Raw genomic sequence first — 14,667 nt, forward strand, 5'->3', positions numbered from 1 at the left:
CCCTAGTTCGGCTGTTATGTTTCTGTTTTTCCTCTTTCGCAATAAATTAGGAAGAGAGTTTCACAATAAGTACTTTCCAATTGCACTTTTTTTCAGTTAACCTTTTCAATTGCATTCTAGCTTGTAACAACCACCTTTCAGCTGTGGAATCTTCTATCTTTTCCATTCTTATGTGGCATAATACATTAAAAAAAAGTAGCGTGAAACATATCCTACATTGGTCCTTTTGTTTTCTTATTCCCATAAATGACAGTTTGTGCATGGGTAAGTACATACAAAAAGATTCATGACTTGTAATTTACTTTAAAATTCGTAGAAATGTACAAATTGGACTGTAGTCTAGTCTATCTATTGTTAATAGTAATGCAGAACAGAAAGAAGACTACAGAAATAATTAAGGGCAGGCTATATAGTTGTAGAGATGAGATGAGAAGAGTAGGGCTAATGAGTTTTCAAGTGATATGAGATTGAAAAGTACTAAAGGAAGAGAATCCAAATCATCACAACTCGGCTGAGAGAGAGTGAGAGTGAGAGGAAGAAATGAAATGAAATTGAAATGGAAATGGAAGTATAATTGAAACTACGGGTCCTTATTTCCAATAAATTCAGGTTTCCCCTAGTCTCTAATTCTCATCACCACTAGGCGCATATGGCTTAGACAATGACAGTTGCTAGCTATCCTCCTATTGATGCCCCTACCGTTTATGTGTAAGCACATGCTTCTCTTGCAGAACATGTCCTGTTTCAATTTTACATGAAAACAAGCTATAATCAGTTTTATTTCTCCCGTTACCATCCTCCCTACCCTACCATGAGGGGCTCCCCATATACATTTGTTGTAAATATGTATCCTCACTTCATAGCCCATGTGATGATAAGTCACATTCTTCCATTACTATTCTATTTCTCCTCACTCCATTTTTCCCACTTATAACTTTCCTCTCATGTTGGGGGTTAGGGTAAACGTGGGACTAGTGTTTGTGTATCATTAACACCAAAATTTGTGACAACTTAACTAGGTTCTTATATTCCATCCAACAATTTCTTTTAATTTGTAAGTTTCATGTTGCTTGGATTTCAATTTAGGTACAGTGATCATAATTCAAAATTAGACCATGTTGCCAAAATACATCCCTCACCTACTTGTGGCATGGATTCCAGTATTTTATTTTTAAGTTTGCAATATTTAGACTGTTTGATATTAATTAAAATACGTTGAATGGTAACATAGTCAAATACATGCACGGATTAATGAGAAGAGATTCACATACATGAGCTCTGCATGCATTTCGCTCATATTCTAAGTCTTGGGTACATTAATTGTTTTGCACATATCCATATCCATATTGATGACATGTAATTAATTGTACACATATTGATTTGAGTAGGAGACTAAAGAAGAGTGCTAAAAGACGAAAGAAAATAAAAGCAAGTATATTGAAAGCTAGCTGTAACCGTATATGTGATGGGGATGGTATTGAATGGCTAAGAAAATGCATGATAGAGAACAAAAATGGGAGACACAGAGAACAGGTGCATATGGACACCATTAACAGCTGAGGAAAGAGGAAAAAAGAAAAGGAAAGAATAGGCAGTTCACTAAAAGGATGAAAGACAGGATGGGCCACATAGCAAAGTGAGCCCCGTTGAGGAACAGCAAGAGAAAAGATGATGACTACAAAAAAGAATGAGAGAAGTGAGGCTACAGTAAGGGGCCTGGTGAGGATATTGGATAGATAACTACTAAATAGGGCCTAGCCCAAAGCAACACCGACCACTCAACCGACATTGAAAGCCACCTTTCTGAGCCTGCCCTTTAAAGATGAATTTTACATTGTGCTCTACATGGGACCTAGTTAATAAGTTGTTGGAGGTAACCACTAACCAGCTCCTGAAAAATTGACAGTGTACAACTCTAGTGGGCAATGGTCAAAATTCTCTATTATGAGCCCACCCCTTCCCACATTCATAGACATCCTGCTGGTGCTGGCAATGCTCAAGACCAGCTTTCACCTGCCCCACCTTTTCCCTTTGTGGCTTCCTACCACTGCTTATTGCCCACATACTGTGAATACAGTATGTAGAGTAGTAATGGCAAAATGGGACTGTAGGTGTGGGTTAGAACCGACACTGATAGGGACAAGTCTTGTGGCAAATGGAGCTCAACAGGCTCAGCTTCAGCCGGGAGAGAGCCATCAACATCTTTGGCCCATTAAGGCACGCCTACTTTGGAGCAGGTAACCTGTTATGGAGACATGGCAATTGGCAAGTGTTCATAAAACTACTACTGCATATTAATCATATAGTGACTTGTCTGGTGTCATTGGTCATGTGGTAATTCCTATTGCACTGTTCAACTTTCACGTGTCTATGATATCCCACAAATTTATTGAGTATGTAAAAGCCTTGGCATATGGTACACTTATGAATGGTGAGGGATGGGATTTGCTACTTCCGCCATGCATTTCATCAAACAACCCAAAAGCTGAGAGCTAGTTAGCTAATAAGGGAATATGTACTTGCCTAGCTAATGGAGCACAATCAAGAGCCCAAAGTTGGAACCCTTTATGCTACTGTTCAAGGTTCAACGTATTCTGAGACTTGTAGCTTTTCATCCTAATGTACATGGACCAGGCCAACTGGCCAAACACCTAAAAGCTATGTGCTAGAAATCAAGTGTTGCCACTCAGGACCGCAACTATTAATACTTGCCATCAGAATCTAAGAAATTATTATTGCTTGGTAAGAAGGGTTTATAATTTATCTTGGAAACACTTTTCAACACAGAATTCTAGGTGTTGCCATACAAAAAAGAAGGGTTGATATCCAGCAGATCAAAGATTAAGCTACCAGTTCCAAAAAAGAAAATATATCAGCTTTTTTTCCCATTCCACAACCAAACCAAGTGAAGATCCTACAAGTGGAATGTTCTAAATTGCGTGCTGAAACGGATAGATGCCTGTTGCTTTCATGTGAGACATTTACGAGAGATAGCTTTTGTCTTAATCTTTATATTCTATTTCATTTTACAGGTACCCGACATAGTACTAATACTAAGCAGTCTAAGATAAGCTCACAACTATCTAACCATCAACTCATGAGAGATGCCCATAAACATTTTAAAACGACAAATTATCATAAAAAATGCAAGCCGTGTGCATGAGGACTGAATGAAGAAGAATCATCATCCTGTCTTCCCCATCTAAACACAACAAAATTTTAAATTTTCAAAAATTTCTTTCCACTTTTACTACATTATTCTCGAATCAGACATGCCATTAAGTTTGTCGCCTACGAGGTGCTCGGAACAAGCTACATATAATAATAGTAGTAGTATAATACATTATGCATTTTTTTTTTTGCCCCAACAAGATTGGCATGAAAACCAGTGATTATAGCTCTAATAAAAGTAAAATCATCGATGGTATTTAGTACATTCATTTATCCATATCAATTTTAACATTTAATTCAATTGATCTGGACATGTGAATGTACTAACTACCGTGAGATATGGTTGATGAGGTCCATTTCATCCACGCGCACATGTGCACAAAATTAGCAAGGGGAATGTACTCTGTATGACATCATTTAAAAGTTTAATGACCCAAGAAGTCAATTGATTACTATTACACACAGCACAACTGTGGGAACAAAACTAAGAAATACTGCTTATGTCCGTGCTGAACAGACCCCTACCTTTACTCTAACTTGTTGAAAATTCCCCAATAATACAATGCACCAAAAGCAGATGAAAAATACATCTTTTTTTTTTATCAGGAAAATTCTGAAATGCCCAAAAGTTTACTCAAATGTATCATCATCGTCATCAGGAAGAGGCTGAGCAGCCGCCATAACTAGCTCTTGTTCATTCCTGTACAGCACATAAATTAGATGACACACATAAGATTGAATTAACTAAAAAAGAAACTAACAAGAGTGAGGCAATACAGCTTAATGTGTCTAAAAGCACATAAATAACTAGTGCATTTGAATACACAACTTATTTAAAAAAAAAATTCAAACAATGATTTATACCATAAATTTAACAATGAAACTTATTAAGCTGAAAAGAGTTTATTTTGATGCACAAAGAAGCTTACAAAAATAAGCTGTTCATAAGCTTAAACAAACAGGCCAATCATAAGAGTCCTTACAATTGCTGTGTAGCTAGATCAATGACTACGTCCGGGGGAGCAAGAGCAGGCATCTCAACAAAATGTAGGCCAGGGTCCCTGTAATCACAATACCAATAATTTGCTACCACTTGTAACATTGGCATATTAACAATAAAATAAACAAAAGAATAAAGCATTCCATTACGTACCCTGCAAGTTTCTTGGCAAGGTATAAGAAAGGTTTCTCGAAATTGTAGTTACTCTTTGCAGATATCTCATAGTACTGCAGATTCTTTTTCCTGTGAAATGTAACCTGCTTTGCTTTAACCTGTCTATTCTTCACATCAACCTTGTTTCCACAGAGAACAATTGGTATGTTCTCACACACCCTATGATTAACAAGAGTCACATACTCAACATTGAAAAATACATTGCAAGAAAACTCCAAAGATATTAAAAATAATAATACGAATTACTCAACTCACCGACAGAGATCTCTGTGCCATGTAGGAACATTCTTGTATGTCAACCGAGCTGTTACATCAAACATAATGATAGCACACTGCCCATGAATACTGCAGATATATCAAAGGTTTTCATCAGGACATCATAACAAATTTTCTGATAAATAAAAGAACATGTAGGAACGTTTTGTTACACATGGAATCAAAGAACTTAGCAGGTTACATGCCAATAAACAAGATATGCAAAAAAAGAAATAACAAATTTCAGAAAAGGAAGGGGGGGGGGGGGGGAGGAGCGAAGGGTGTGTACTCAAATCACAAAAGATAAAATATAAACACAAACAAAATCTTGAGCTATTTTCTTCTATTCATGACTGATAATTGACAAAGACCTACTTCATCTTCCCACTTCCCAAATATGAGTCAAACAAGATGATTACTAAGTTAAATTGGCAAGGAACTTCTAAGTATAACTAAATTAAAATCAAGATGAATGTCTCTTCAATTAAAATTAAAATATATGTTTGGACATTTGCCAGAAATATTATTATACAATTTATTATATGAACTTCATTTAGACTTACTAGTAACCATCTCTAAGACCACCAAATTTTTCTTGACCAGCAGTGTCCCAGCAATAAAAGCGAATTCTTCCACAGTTGGTATTGAAGTCTAGTGGATGAACCTCCACACCTATAGTTGCTGTTGCAAAATTAAACAAAAACCATAGATGATGATTAGAAATAGTAATAAGCAAATAAAGGGAGTGCAACAGAAGGAAAGGGATGCTGGTTTAATTACGTTCATATTTCTTCTCAAACTCCCCAGTTAGGTGTCTCTTCACAAAAGTTGTTTTTCCTGTGCCATCAACCGGGTAGTTAGTAATGATCATTGATCAACATCATCATAAGTTAATAAACAAAAAAAATGAAGTCGGTGTTGGAGAATTGAGTGAATGATGACATGTCATGAGAGTTGAGAAGGAAAGAAAAAGATAACAACCAGTTCCTCCATCGCCTACGATGACAAGCTTGAAACTTGGATACTCAACCGTTTGTTGCTGTGGTAGAGCCTGTATAAGAGAGAAAAGCATGAAGAACAACGATAAAGCATCATGCAAACTCCATATATAGAGAGAGGGGCTTACGTACCATGAATAATCTTAATGAATGAAAGGGTGGTGAATGATGAAGGTGAAGGGGTGAGGATGCATGGTGTTAGAGAGGGACCTTATAAAGTTTGCTATAGGAGAGGGTGTGGACTTGAAAATCACGCACAAGCACAAACATTGGCTTCAATCTCACGCCACAGCCTTTGCATTATTGAAATGAAGTGTGGTGGATCAAGAACCAACTCGCGGCTTAAGAATGACGCGCTCCTTGCTTTTTCAAACTCTCTCATCTTCTATCTATGTGTCATCGCCCGCACCAACCTGTATCCTATATTCTATATCAACTTAGAGTAAAGTCAGTAAACACCTAATCTTTGCATCTCAAGAAAAGATTATTCCACTCTCTGCATGTTTTGAAATGTTTAAATTTTAAGAAATGATTATTAATTCTTTAAAATTAAGTTAATTTAAAATTTTGATAAAAATAAGTATTTTTCTTTTAAATTATATTAAACGCACATTTAATTTAGTGTTTAAAAAAGTTAACTATCAAATAAATGTGAAATATTTTGGTCTTTCGGGTTTTTTTTTTTTTTAATCTCAGGTACATAATTAGTATTTAAAAAAGAGGATGTGTGCTATTTAGTTTGTAGGAAAATGTCAGTGATCTAATTTTGTCACTAAAAAAAATTATAGAACTAATATAGATCTAACATTTGTAATTTTGATACTATTTAGTGACTTTTTTTAGGAGCTGAATTATATTGCGTAACTTTTTCAAATATCAAATCAGATATTTAGTCTATCGAATATGTCACATCCCATCGAAAACGCATGGTCGTATAAACGTGTTATATAAAAATAAAATTTATATTATAAAAAATTATTTTAAAATTATGTAATTTTAATAAGTTTATATAGTTGATGCATATTTGAGAAATATATTATTAAGTATTGTAGTATTCTTTTTATTAAAAAAATTGCTTTTTTAATTCATTTAATATTTTAAAGATTTTATCTTTAATAAGCTATGTCTGTAAGAAATGTTATCATAATTTTCATAAAAAAAATGTATCATATTATGATTTTATATTTATTTATAATTTATCTAAGATTTTACCATTTTTGGGTAATAAATGCCTTTTAGGTGGTGCACAGTATTATATAAATTTTTTTACGTAATTATGCAATGTTTAAAAAATTTTATTTATATGTAGAATATTCAAAAGCCTGTTTAGATGAGCACTTTCTTTGAAAATTATTTTAAGGCCATGTTTAATTAAAAAAGGAAGGCTCTCAAAATATTTTCAATATTAATTTTTTGAGTTCTTTTAATTTAGAATTTTTTCTTTCCCTCATTCTTTCGTATTCATTTATAATTAGATTTTTTTTTTCAAAATATATTAGTTTTTAAAGTGAATTTTTTTAAAATATATATAAAAATAAAAAATTATTAAAAATTAGTGCATTATTTTTCAAAATTTATTAAATATGTTTATTATTTATAGAGTATTAGTCACAATAATATCATTATTAAAAAAATGAAATTACTCTAATTTTATTTGAGATCAATTAAACTGAGATAGATTAAATAAATTAATCACATTATCTATTAAAGGTGAAACGATAAAATTATAAAATCAATAGTTTTACAGTTCAAAAAATTAGAAAAAAAAAAAGAACTGATAAAGTATTAAAATAGGTAATAGCAAAAAAAAAAAATTTAAATAGGTCCCATATAAATTTTGTCTAATAATACCGTTAATTTTCTAGACACGGTCCGGGTGAAAGAAAAATAAAAAATTCATTTAAAGACGTGTTTGTGTTCTCAGCTGATTCCAAGTGCAGAGAGAGATGTGATGTTATGACATTGAATCTGTGTAAAGCAACCTTCAAGAAAGTACAAAGACAATTCATCACTTCCATCCAAGTTGCAACAGCCACCCCTTTTGACCTGCTTAATTTACCTAATTTTACCACTAAACAGCTTAAATTTATTAAAAATTACAAAAATAAAAAAATTAAGAATGAAAGAAAGTAAAATTCATATTTTTTTTAGGTTTAATAAATTTTAACCAATAATAAAAAATATATTAGAAAGAATGTATTACTATTTTTTTTTTAAAAGAAGTAAATGTGTTGGAAATGATCTTACAACGATCATTATTTTTTAATATTTTATTAAAATGTTAAATTTTATTATCTTTTTCTTTTTATGTTCATATACACTTCAGGGCAATTTTTTGTTCTTTTATTGAGACCCAGGTAGTCCTTCCAATGACAATTGTTGCACCAACAGTTTCTCCCGTATAAGTTTAAGCGATCTAAATTCAACATATAGTTACATCAATACGTTACCAAAACTTAAACTATGGACATAGAAGAAAATTATGAAAACTATTTTAACTTTTACCAGTAAATGACATGTTTGCAGAGATATTCTTTCGCTTAACTAAAATATAACTGGATTGAGGATTCTTTATTAATCATATATTCTTCGCATCAATCAGCGCGTATCAAATAGATCTTCTGTATGAAGAATTTCCAATATACTCACAAAGTGTTATTCAGAACAAGCCATTAGAACTGGGCTAAGTAATGACGAGGAGCTATGGTAGTTAATATGAAATTATAAATTTAAACCACATTATTACAATTAGAATTGTTACTATGTAATTCAGAAGAAACATATTTAGGTCGTGAAATGCATCTCAAATTCCACTATGACACAAGTTTGTGTAGAATCATATTGTGAATAATTTATAAATATCTATGATTAGTTTAATTATACTTTATGTTATGTTATTGTGAAGATTATTTTATTTTTATGAGGTATACCGTATACACCATTATAACATATTTATGAGGTTTACATAAATTTTTGCTTAAAAAATACTGTTTAAAGAAATTTTAATTTACTTTATTAGATATTTTGATTATTTAAAAAAAATATTAAATATAATTTATATCTTAGTGGAATAATATTTTTTTATTTCTTTAATTTAATGGTACGAACATTATTTGTATTAGAATAACTATAAGTATGATCCACGGTTGGTTTGGGCTGGGGTAGGTTATCACTATTGTTTATAGGGGGAACAATTTCAACTGATCTCAGATCAAAGAATTGTAGAGGCAGATTCTCCAATTCCATCCATTCCGCCATGGCCACGCCGTCCGATCCTTCGAACCAGTAAGACCTCTCTCCTCAGACATAGTATCAATCTTACTTTAATTTTAATTTGTTATTTTCAACTTCATTCTCTTAACTCTTTTTCGTTAACTACCACAGAGAAGCTGTTGTAAGAAGGAAGAACAATGGACCTCCTTTTAAGTTCCTCTTTCCTCTTGTATATGCCCCTGTACTCCCTCTAAGTATGTTACTTTTCCCATTCTCTTCAATTTTTTCCCACCTCTTTCAAATAGTTGATTTTTATTTTTTTTGGGTTGTTTCAATTTTCTTTTTTCTATTTTTTTTTTTCAGTTCGTATAGGGCTGCGGCATAGACCCGTCTTGAGAGATCGTTTGTTTACTGCTGTGTTGGCCGGGGCCTTTGCTCATGGTTTCTATTTGGTGTATCCTTTTCTTGACACTTTTTGTGATGCTGTTACTACCATGTTATGCTTGTTTATACTTTTGCTCAATCGAATATTATTTTTGTGTGACTTAATTCGGGGTCATTTTGTGCTTGAAAAATCTCAATAGCAGTTAAGAAGCTATTATTCGGAGTTTGGTGTAGGATTGCAAAATGGGTTGGAAGATTTGACAATAGTTATGGGGTGTATATAGTTTTTAGATGATACGCATTGTGGGATTTTACTGTGGCTCCTTTTTGTTTATTAACTGAAGTTGTTATTTCTTTTATGGGATTCCTGGAGGTTGGGCTCTCTTAGTCGTTTTGAATTATACATGCTTCTAAGGATTTAGATTTAGGATGAATTTGGGTAAACAATTTAATTAAGAGTTTATTCAATAAGGTCTTATTGTATGAGAGCTTATGTTCATAAATCTTACTATAAAACTTACTGAAGTAAGCTACAGGTGTTGGTTTTGAATAAGCTGCATCCAAAAGATTATCAAAATGAGCTAAAGAGATCTTATAGGAATCCTTAGTCATTTTTGTAAGATCAAATAAACTATGTAAAACCTCTTCTAACCCCTTTGTGTCTTGTAAGTCTAATTAACTTTTGGCTTTAAGCATTTGTGTGAGAAAACATGGAAAGGGGGAATAACATAGGGTTCTGACTTCATGTTATTTGGTCAGTGTCAAAACTTACTGCCGAAAATAAAAGTTCCCTTTCCACAACTTGTCAAAACTCGCACTTTTTGGGTGCGAGGAATTTTTCTGATGACCGGATTCATCATATTGAATGAAGTTCAATATAAGATCAAATTTGGTTGGCAAGGAGGCTCAGAATAAGGACGCATGTATCTTTCCTCAATTTCCTTCATAAAATTATTTGATGTTTTGATTGATTAGATGCAATTGATGATGACTGATTTTAGTTGATTTTGAAGAGTCAAGACAATTGTTTCTGACATCAACTAAGCTTCATTTTGATTTTCATCTCATGATTGGAGGGGGGAAGTAGTGGTAAATTTAAGATCAGTTTGAGTGTTGAGGATTTTGATTACTAGGGCTTCCAACTAGCCATTTGTACATTAAAATGGGCATACCCCAATGAGGGACAAATAAGATGCTAGTTTGGCATTTTCACATTGAAGTTCAGGATTAGTGTATGAACATAAAATTTTGTTTTCAAAACCTAACCCTTATGAAGTGATGACACATGACAGTAAGTAGGATATGTACACACCAGAGAGATACATAAAGATATTAAGTTCTATGTTAAGTTTGGATTTTGAAAGGTATTATTTCTTAGAATCATTATATAACAACCAATAAAGGACAATATATTTGCGTGGAAGGCATTTTGTTCTCTACTTGTATTATCAAATTACTAAGCTACAGTACCTTCCTGAATTATATTTGCCTCATACTTGGTCAAAATTCAAGAACCAACAAAGACTGCATACTCTGTTAATATTTATATTCTCTTATCATGTTTCTCCATAATGGCTATACCCAGAACAGATCTGTATGATATTGAGAGCAAGTGATTTTGCAGAGCATGTTTCAAACAATTCATCGGTGTCAGTTATCACAACCTCAGGTCCTCAATAAAATTTTTTGCAATTATTTGCAGCTCAACATATCCCGGTAACATCTTAAATTTAGGTCAATTTTGAACATGGATGAAGATATTTTTAACTGTTTTGGAAGATTATTATGCTATATACTCTTTTGAGAGTTGCATCTTGTATTGTGGTTTTAGCTTTTTGTAGAATGACTGTGGAAGAGTGTTCTTGGATCTCAAATTGCTGTAATGCCAGCAAAAGCATCCTATTTTTCTCACCTGATGTCAAATTGTCATTGCTCTTTCTTCTCAGTTTGATGTTGACTAGCATATAATTAGAGGGTCCATGTTGATTCAGTAACAGCAATATACATGTCCTTTATCACTATATATCATCTCATCCATGTTTTATTAATGACCGGAAGCAGAGAAAAAGTGGAAAAAATGAACCTGTAGTTAGAGATGATAACCCTTCAGTGAATTTTAAAAAAATTATGTTGGATGATATTCAGACTCAGGTTTGGTTTGTTTCATTGAAGTTACATTAGGATAGCAGTGCAGTACCCATTTCACAATCCACCGTAAACTGGTGGTTGGTATGAATTTATGATCACTAATATTTATGTCAAGATGGTTGACCCTTGACAGCCCAGACTTCGCCACCTTCATTTTTTTATGAAACAGAGCTTACACAAGTAGCCCCTCCTACGGGGAATCAAGCATACTGATTCCAAAGTTGACTCCTTTTCCTTCTAAACTTCTACATCTTTTTTTTCTCCGTCAATAAGTTCTACATCAAAATCATAATCGAAGAAGTGTTTGCTGGGCCTTCAAATTTTAGTTGCTCTGATGGGCCACTAAACTTGATCAATCCATTAGCCATACCCTTTTTGGGCTAGCAAAATATCTGTGGCCCTCTAGTCTTCGACTCGACCACTTTTGACCCAAAAGAAGTCTTAGACCACGTGGTACGGTTTTGCCTATACTGCCCCCGAAGTTTCGGTGGAAGTGGCCTCAAGATTATTCGGTACATGGGCCCAAAAAAATGATCTTTTCAGGTACGCATCTTAGACTTAGTTTTGTCCAACATTGATACGCGCTTTTTCTATTGTCTTCTTCTGATTCTAATATACACGTTAATATGGTGACATTTTGCATATACTTTTCATCCCATGTTTTATTCTGTTTTGTTTTTAGCTCATTATTAACAGTTTCTGCTCCGGAACTAGGAATATTATTTTATACATGGGATTTAGAAATTATATATAACAAATATGGTATTTTGAGAAAATTACGTAAATATAAGATTCAAAAATCGTCAATAGCAATTTTTAACGTAGGTAGTGATGGAACAAAGATGTTATGAAAAAATTACGTAAATTTGGGATTCAAAAATTGTCATTGGTAATTTTTTTAGGATGCATCCATAGATGTTATATTAATAATCATTTTGCTATAATATGTAACTTAACATGTATAAAATTATGTTACAAAAATAATAAAGGATATTTATTTTATAGAAATTCAAAATTGGCAAGGACTGAAATTAAAAAAAAATAACCAAAATCAAATTTAAATAAGTACGAGAATTAACATTTTATCCAACTAAACATTAAAATAATAGATTTGTCATATTAAAAAAAAAGTACTTGCTGAAGTGTCTACAAACTTAAAAAGACATTTTATACTCTTTTTAAATGTTATAATTTTTTTAATATTTTAAAAATTAAAGAATATTTATATTTTTTTATGATAAATTGTTAGCTTTTACTATTTATTATATATATTTGATATAATATTAATAAAGGTTATTCTATATGTAAAAACACAAAATGTTCTTATATCTTCAAGGCACCATAAAAATTACTATAAAAAACTGTAACTTTTATTGAAAAAGAAAGTTAATTATATAAAAAATACAATATATTTTTTATCCTCTTAAAATAAATTTTAAATATTCATGTGAAGATTGTCTTTAAAATAAATGTTCTCAATGTAAATGAAGTTCTATAAATATTGGGTAGCTACAGGTACAAAACTGAAGTTTGAAAAACCCATGTTGGAAGGTGAGTAAACTAGATTAAAAGGTCATACAAATGAAAGCTATCACCGTTCAAAGCAAATATGCTTTGAGATTCCGTAGCGCAATTTGCAGCTACAGTAGCCTTACAGACAAGAGACCACTATGACAATATTCTTATTTAGCAGACAGAGACTGAGAGGAAGAGCCTCGGCATATTCCCTGGATGGATGCTTAACCCAGCATTTCAAATTCTCAAATATTCCCTTCGTATCAGATACTCCTACTTGTTACTCGTCCACACGCGCCTCTCCACCCGCGGTGAACACCAGTTTAATGACGATGGGACCCGCAACGCTGCGTTCAACGTTCCAATTAATTACTTAGTTAGTTATAAGACATTAACGCCCCTTCGCCCAGTTGGTAACTACATTTGCGTTAGATCCGATCCACCGACTAAAAAATGGATAATGCTGCTGATTCATCCCACTACTCCCTCACACTCCACGCAAAACGAAAGTCAAATCAATCAAATAATTCAGATTAAAATTCGAAACAACAGAATAATGGATCATTAATCATATTTTTACTCCTTAATCCATGTTATATACACGTGATTGCATCCGTTGATCACTATCTAAATGCTACACTGTTATAAATCAATTTGCATCGACGCTTACATCGAAACCCTGAAATCTGGATACAAGCAATTCACAAAATGCAATAAAGAAAGAATAGTAAGCCATGTGAAGTCGCCGGCGCCGGAAAGTTTACAAATCGGTACGGGACTTGAAGTCAGAGGCGAGTCGAGAAGCGATGGCGGAGTGGTACATGGTGTCGTGAAAGGCCTGGGTGCCGACTGTCATCAACCGAAGCTGCTTCGCCTTCTCCTCCGTGAAGCCACCGGCGAAGCGCGGTCTCGACGCCTTCGACTCCATCGCATCCGAAACGGGTTCCGGCGTAGTCTGTTGGAGACTCGACGCTTTGTTGGTGGAGTCAATGTAGTCGGGTTCGGAGGACCAACCGAACAACGGGGTCCACCAGTTGGCAGAAGAGCTTTTCCGGCGATCGGGACCAGTCCTTGGGTTGCCGGAGGTGGCGGACGCTTTAAGTCCGACAACTCGAATGGGTATCAAAGTAGTGGCCATTTTGGGATCTTTATCTTTCTCTTCCGTTAGTGAACGGTTTGATTAACAGTTAGGGTTCAAAGTGGTTCAATAGCAGTGCTTTTATAGCGTGTCCGAAAAAGAAAAGGATAAGATCGAACACGTGGCGTTGTCAGATAGAAGGGATGGTGGGCGGTGGGGTTGTTTTCTTACACGCTTTTTTTATGACTTTTTTTTACGAAAATGGCTTTGCGTGTCACTGACGGGGAAGGGATTCGATTGGGCTTGGACTTGAACTTGGGCTTGGAGTATTCTTGTTGAAAAAATCTAAAACCCAAACTGTGGATGAAAATAGAACACGAACCTCAGTTGCTGTAATTGCCATGAACCTTCCTGATTTGAAGATTGTTTGACCAAAAACAAAAACAATTAAGATTGATTTTTTTCCTAAATGCCACCCACCCGCAATCGGGAGATCAAGTTCGAACCTTTCAACTATCTATCTCTGTCTATAGACCCCATGTTCTGTTGAGGATGTGTTTGGTTATTAGTAGAAAACTGAATAGTCGTTACATAAGTTGACTCGTGTGTTCATTAAACTCCACTTTAACAGAAAACTATGCACATAATGAGTGCAAAGTAAACTTGGCTAACAAATTTAATGGGTTTCAATATAAATGTTTTCTCAACGTGCTCTTACTCTAAAGGGACGT

At 33.7% G+C, this 14,667-nt stretch overlaps 3 protein-coding genes across 3 annotated transcripts; 1 reads left to right on the forward strand and 2 right to left on the reverse strand.

Annotated features, from left to right (window-relative positions):
* Positions 1–3,307: 3,307 nt before the first annotated feature.
* LOC113874899 (GTP-binding nuclear protein Ran-3-like) lies at positions 3,308–5,913 on the reverse strand. The gene is made up of 8 exons (XM_027513157.1): positions 5,731–5,913; positions 5,582–5,651; positions 5,381–5,437; positions 5,164–5,281; positions 4,601–4,690; positions 4,325–4,504; positions 4,155–4,232; positions 3,308–3,871 (listed from the first exon to the last, which is right to left on the reverse strand). The coding sequence occupies exons 1-8, from the start codon at positions 5,731–5,733 to the stop codon at positions 3,802–3,804; spliced, it is 666 nt and encodes a 221-aa protein (XP_027368958.1). The 5' UTR covers positions 5,734–5,913; the 3' UTR covers positions 3,308–3,801.
* A 2,879-nt stretch (positions 5,914–8,792) lies between these two features.
* On the forward strand, positions 8,793–11,178 carry LOC113847718. The gene is made up of 4 exons (XM_027476968.1): positions 8,793–8,883; positions 8,983–9,065; positions 9,175–9,265; positions 10,781–11,178. Exons 1-4 carry the CDS (start codon positions 8,855–8,857, stop codon positions 10,809–10,811), a joined length of 234 nt encoding a protein of 77 aa, XP_027332769.1. The 5' UTR covers positions 8,793–8,854; the 3' UTR covers positions 10,812–11,178.
* A 1,635-nt stretch (positions 11,179–12,813) lies between these two features.
* LOC113848053 lies at positions 12,814–14,041 on the reverse strand. The gene has a single exon (XM_027477417.1). The coding sequence runs from the start codon at positions 13,994–13,996 to the stop codon at positions 13,619–13,621; it is 378 nt and encodes a 125-aa protein (XP_027333218.1). The 5' UTR covers positions 13,997–14,041; the 3' UTR covers positions 12,814–13,618.
* Positions 14,042–14,667: the final 626 nt, after the last annotated feature.

This window comes from Abrus precatorius, unplaced genomic scaffold (assembly GCF_003935025.1).
Source record: "Abrus precatorius isolate BTA unplaced genomic scaffold, Abrus_2018 Scaffold8, whole genome shotgun sequence".
NCBI classification, from domain to species: Eukaryota; Viridiplantae; Streptophyta; class Magnoliopsida; order Fabales; family Fabaceae; genus Abrus; species Abrus precatorius.

What these genes read in the sequence shown, in the direction of transcription:
- LOC113874899 (XM_027513157.1), bottom strand. An exon ending in GGTCTTAGAGATGGTTACTA is followed by an intron (nt 4,691 to 5,163) that starts GTAAGTCTAAAT and finishes ATATATCTGCAG; the next exon opens with TATTCATGGGCAGTGTGCTA. An exon ending in GATCTAGCTACACAGCAATT is followed by an intron (nt 3,872 to 4,154) that starts GTAAGGACTCTT and finishes TGTGCTGTACAG; the next exon opens with GAATGAACAAGAGCTAGTTA.
- LOC113847718 (XM_027476968.1), top strand. Translation starts at nt 8,855, where the DNA reads ATGGCCACGCCGTCCGATCCTTCGAACCA. An exon ending in CCGTCCGATCCTTCGAACCA is followed by an intron (nt 8,884 to 8,982) that starts GTAAGACCTCTC and finishes TAACTACCACAG; the next exon opens with AGAAGCTGTTGTAAGAAGGA. An exon ending in TGCCCCTGTACTCCCTCTAA is followed by an intron (nt 9,066 to 9,174) that starts GTATGTTACTTT and finishes TTTTTTTTTCAG; the next exon opens with TTCGTATAGGGCTGCGGCAT.
- LOC113848053 (XM_027477417.1), bottom strand. Translation starts at nt 13,996, where the DNA reads ATGGCCACTACTTTGATACCCATTCGAGTTGTCGGACTTAAAGCGTCC.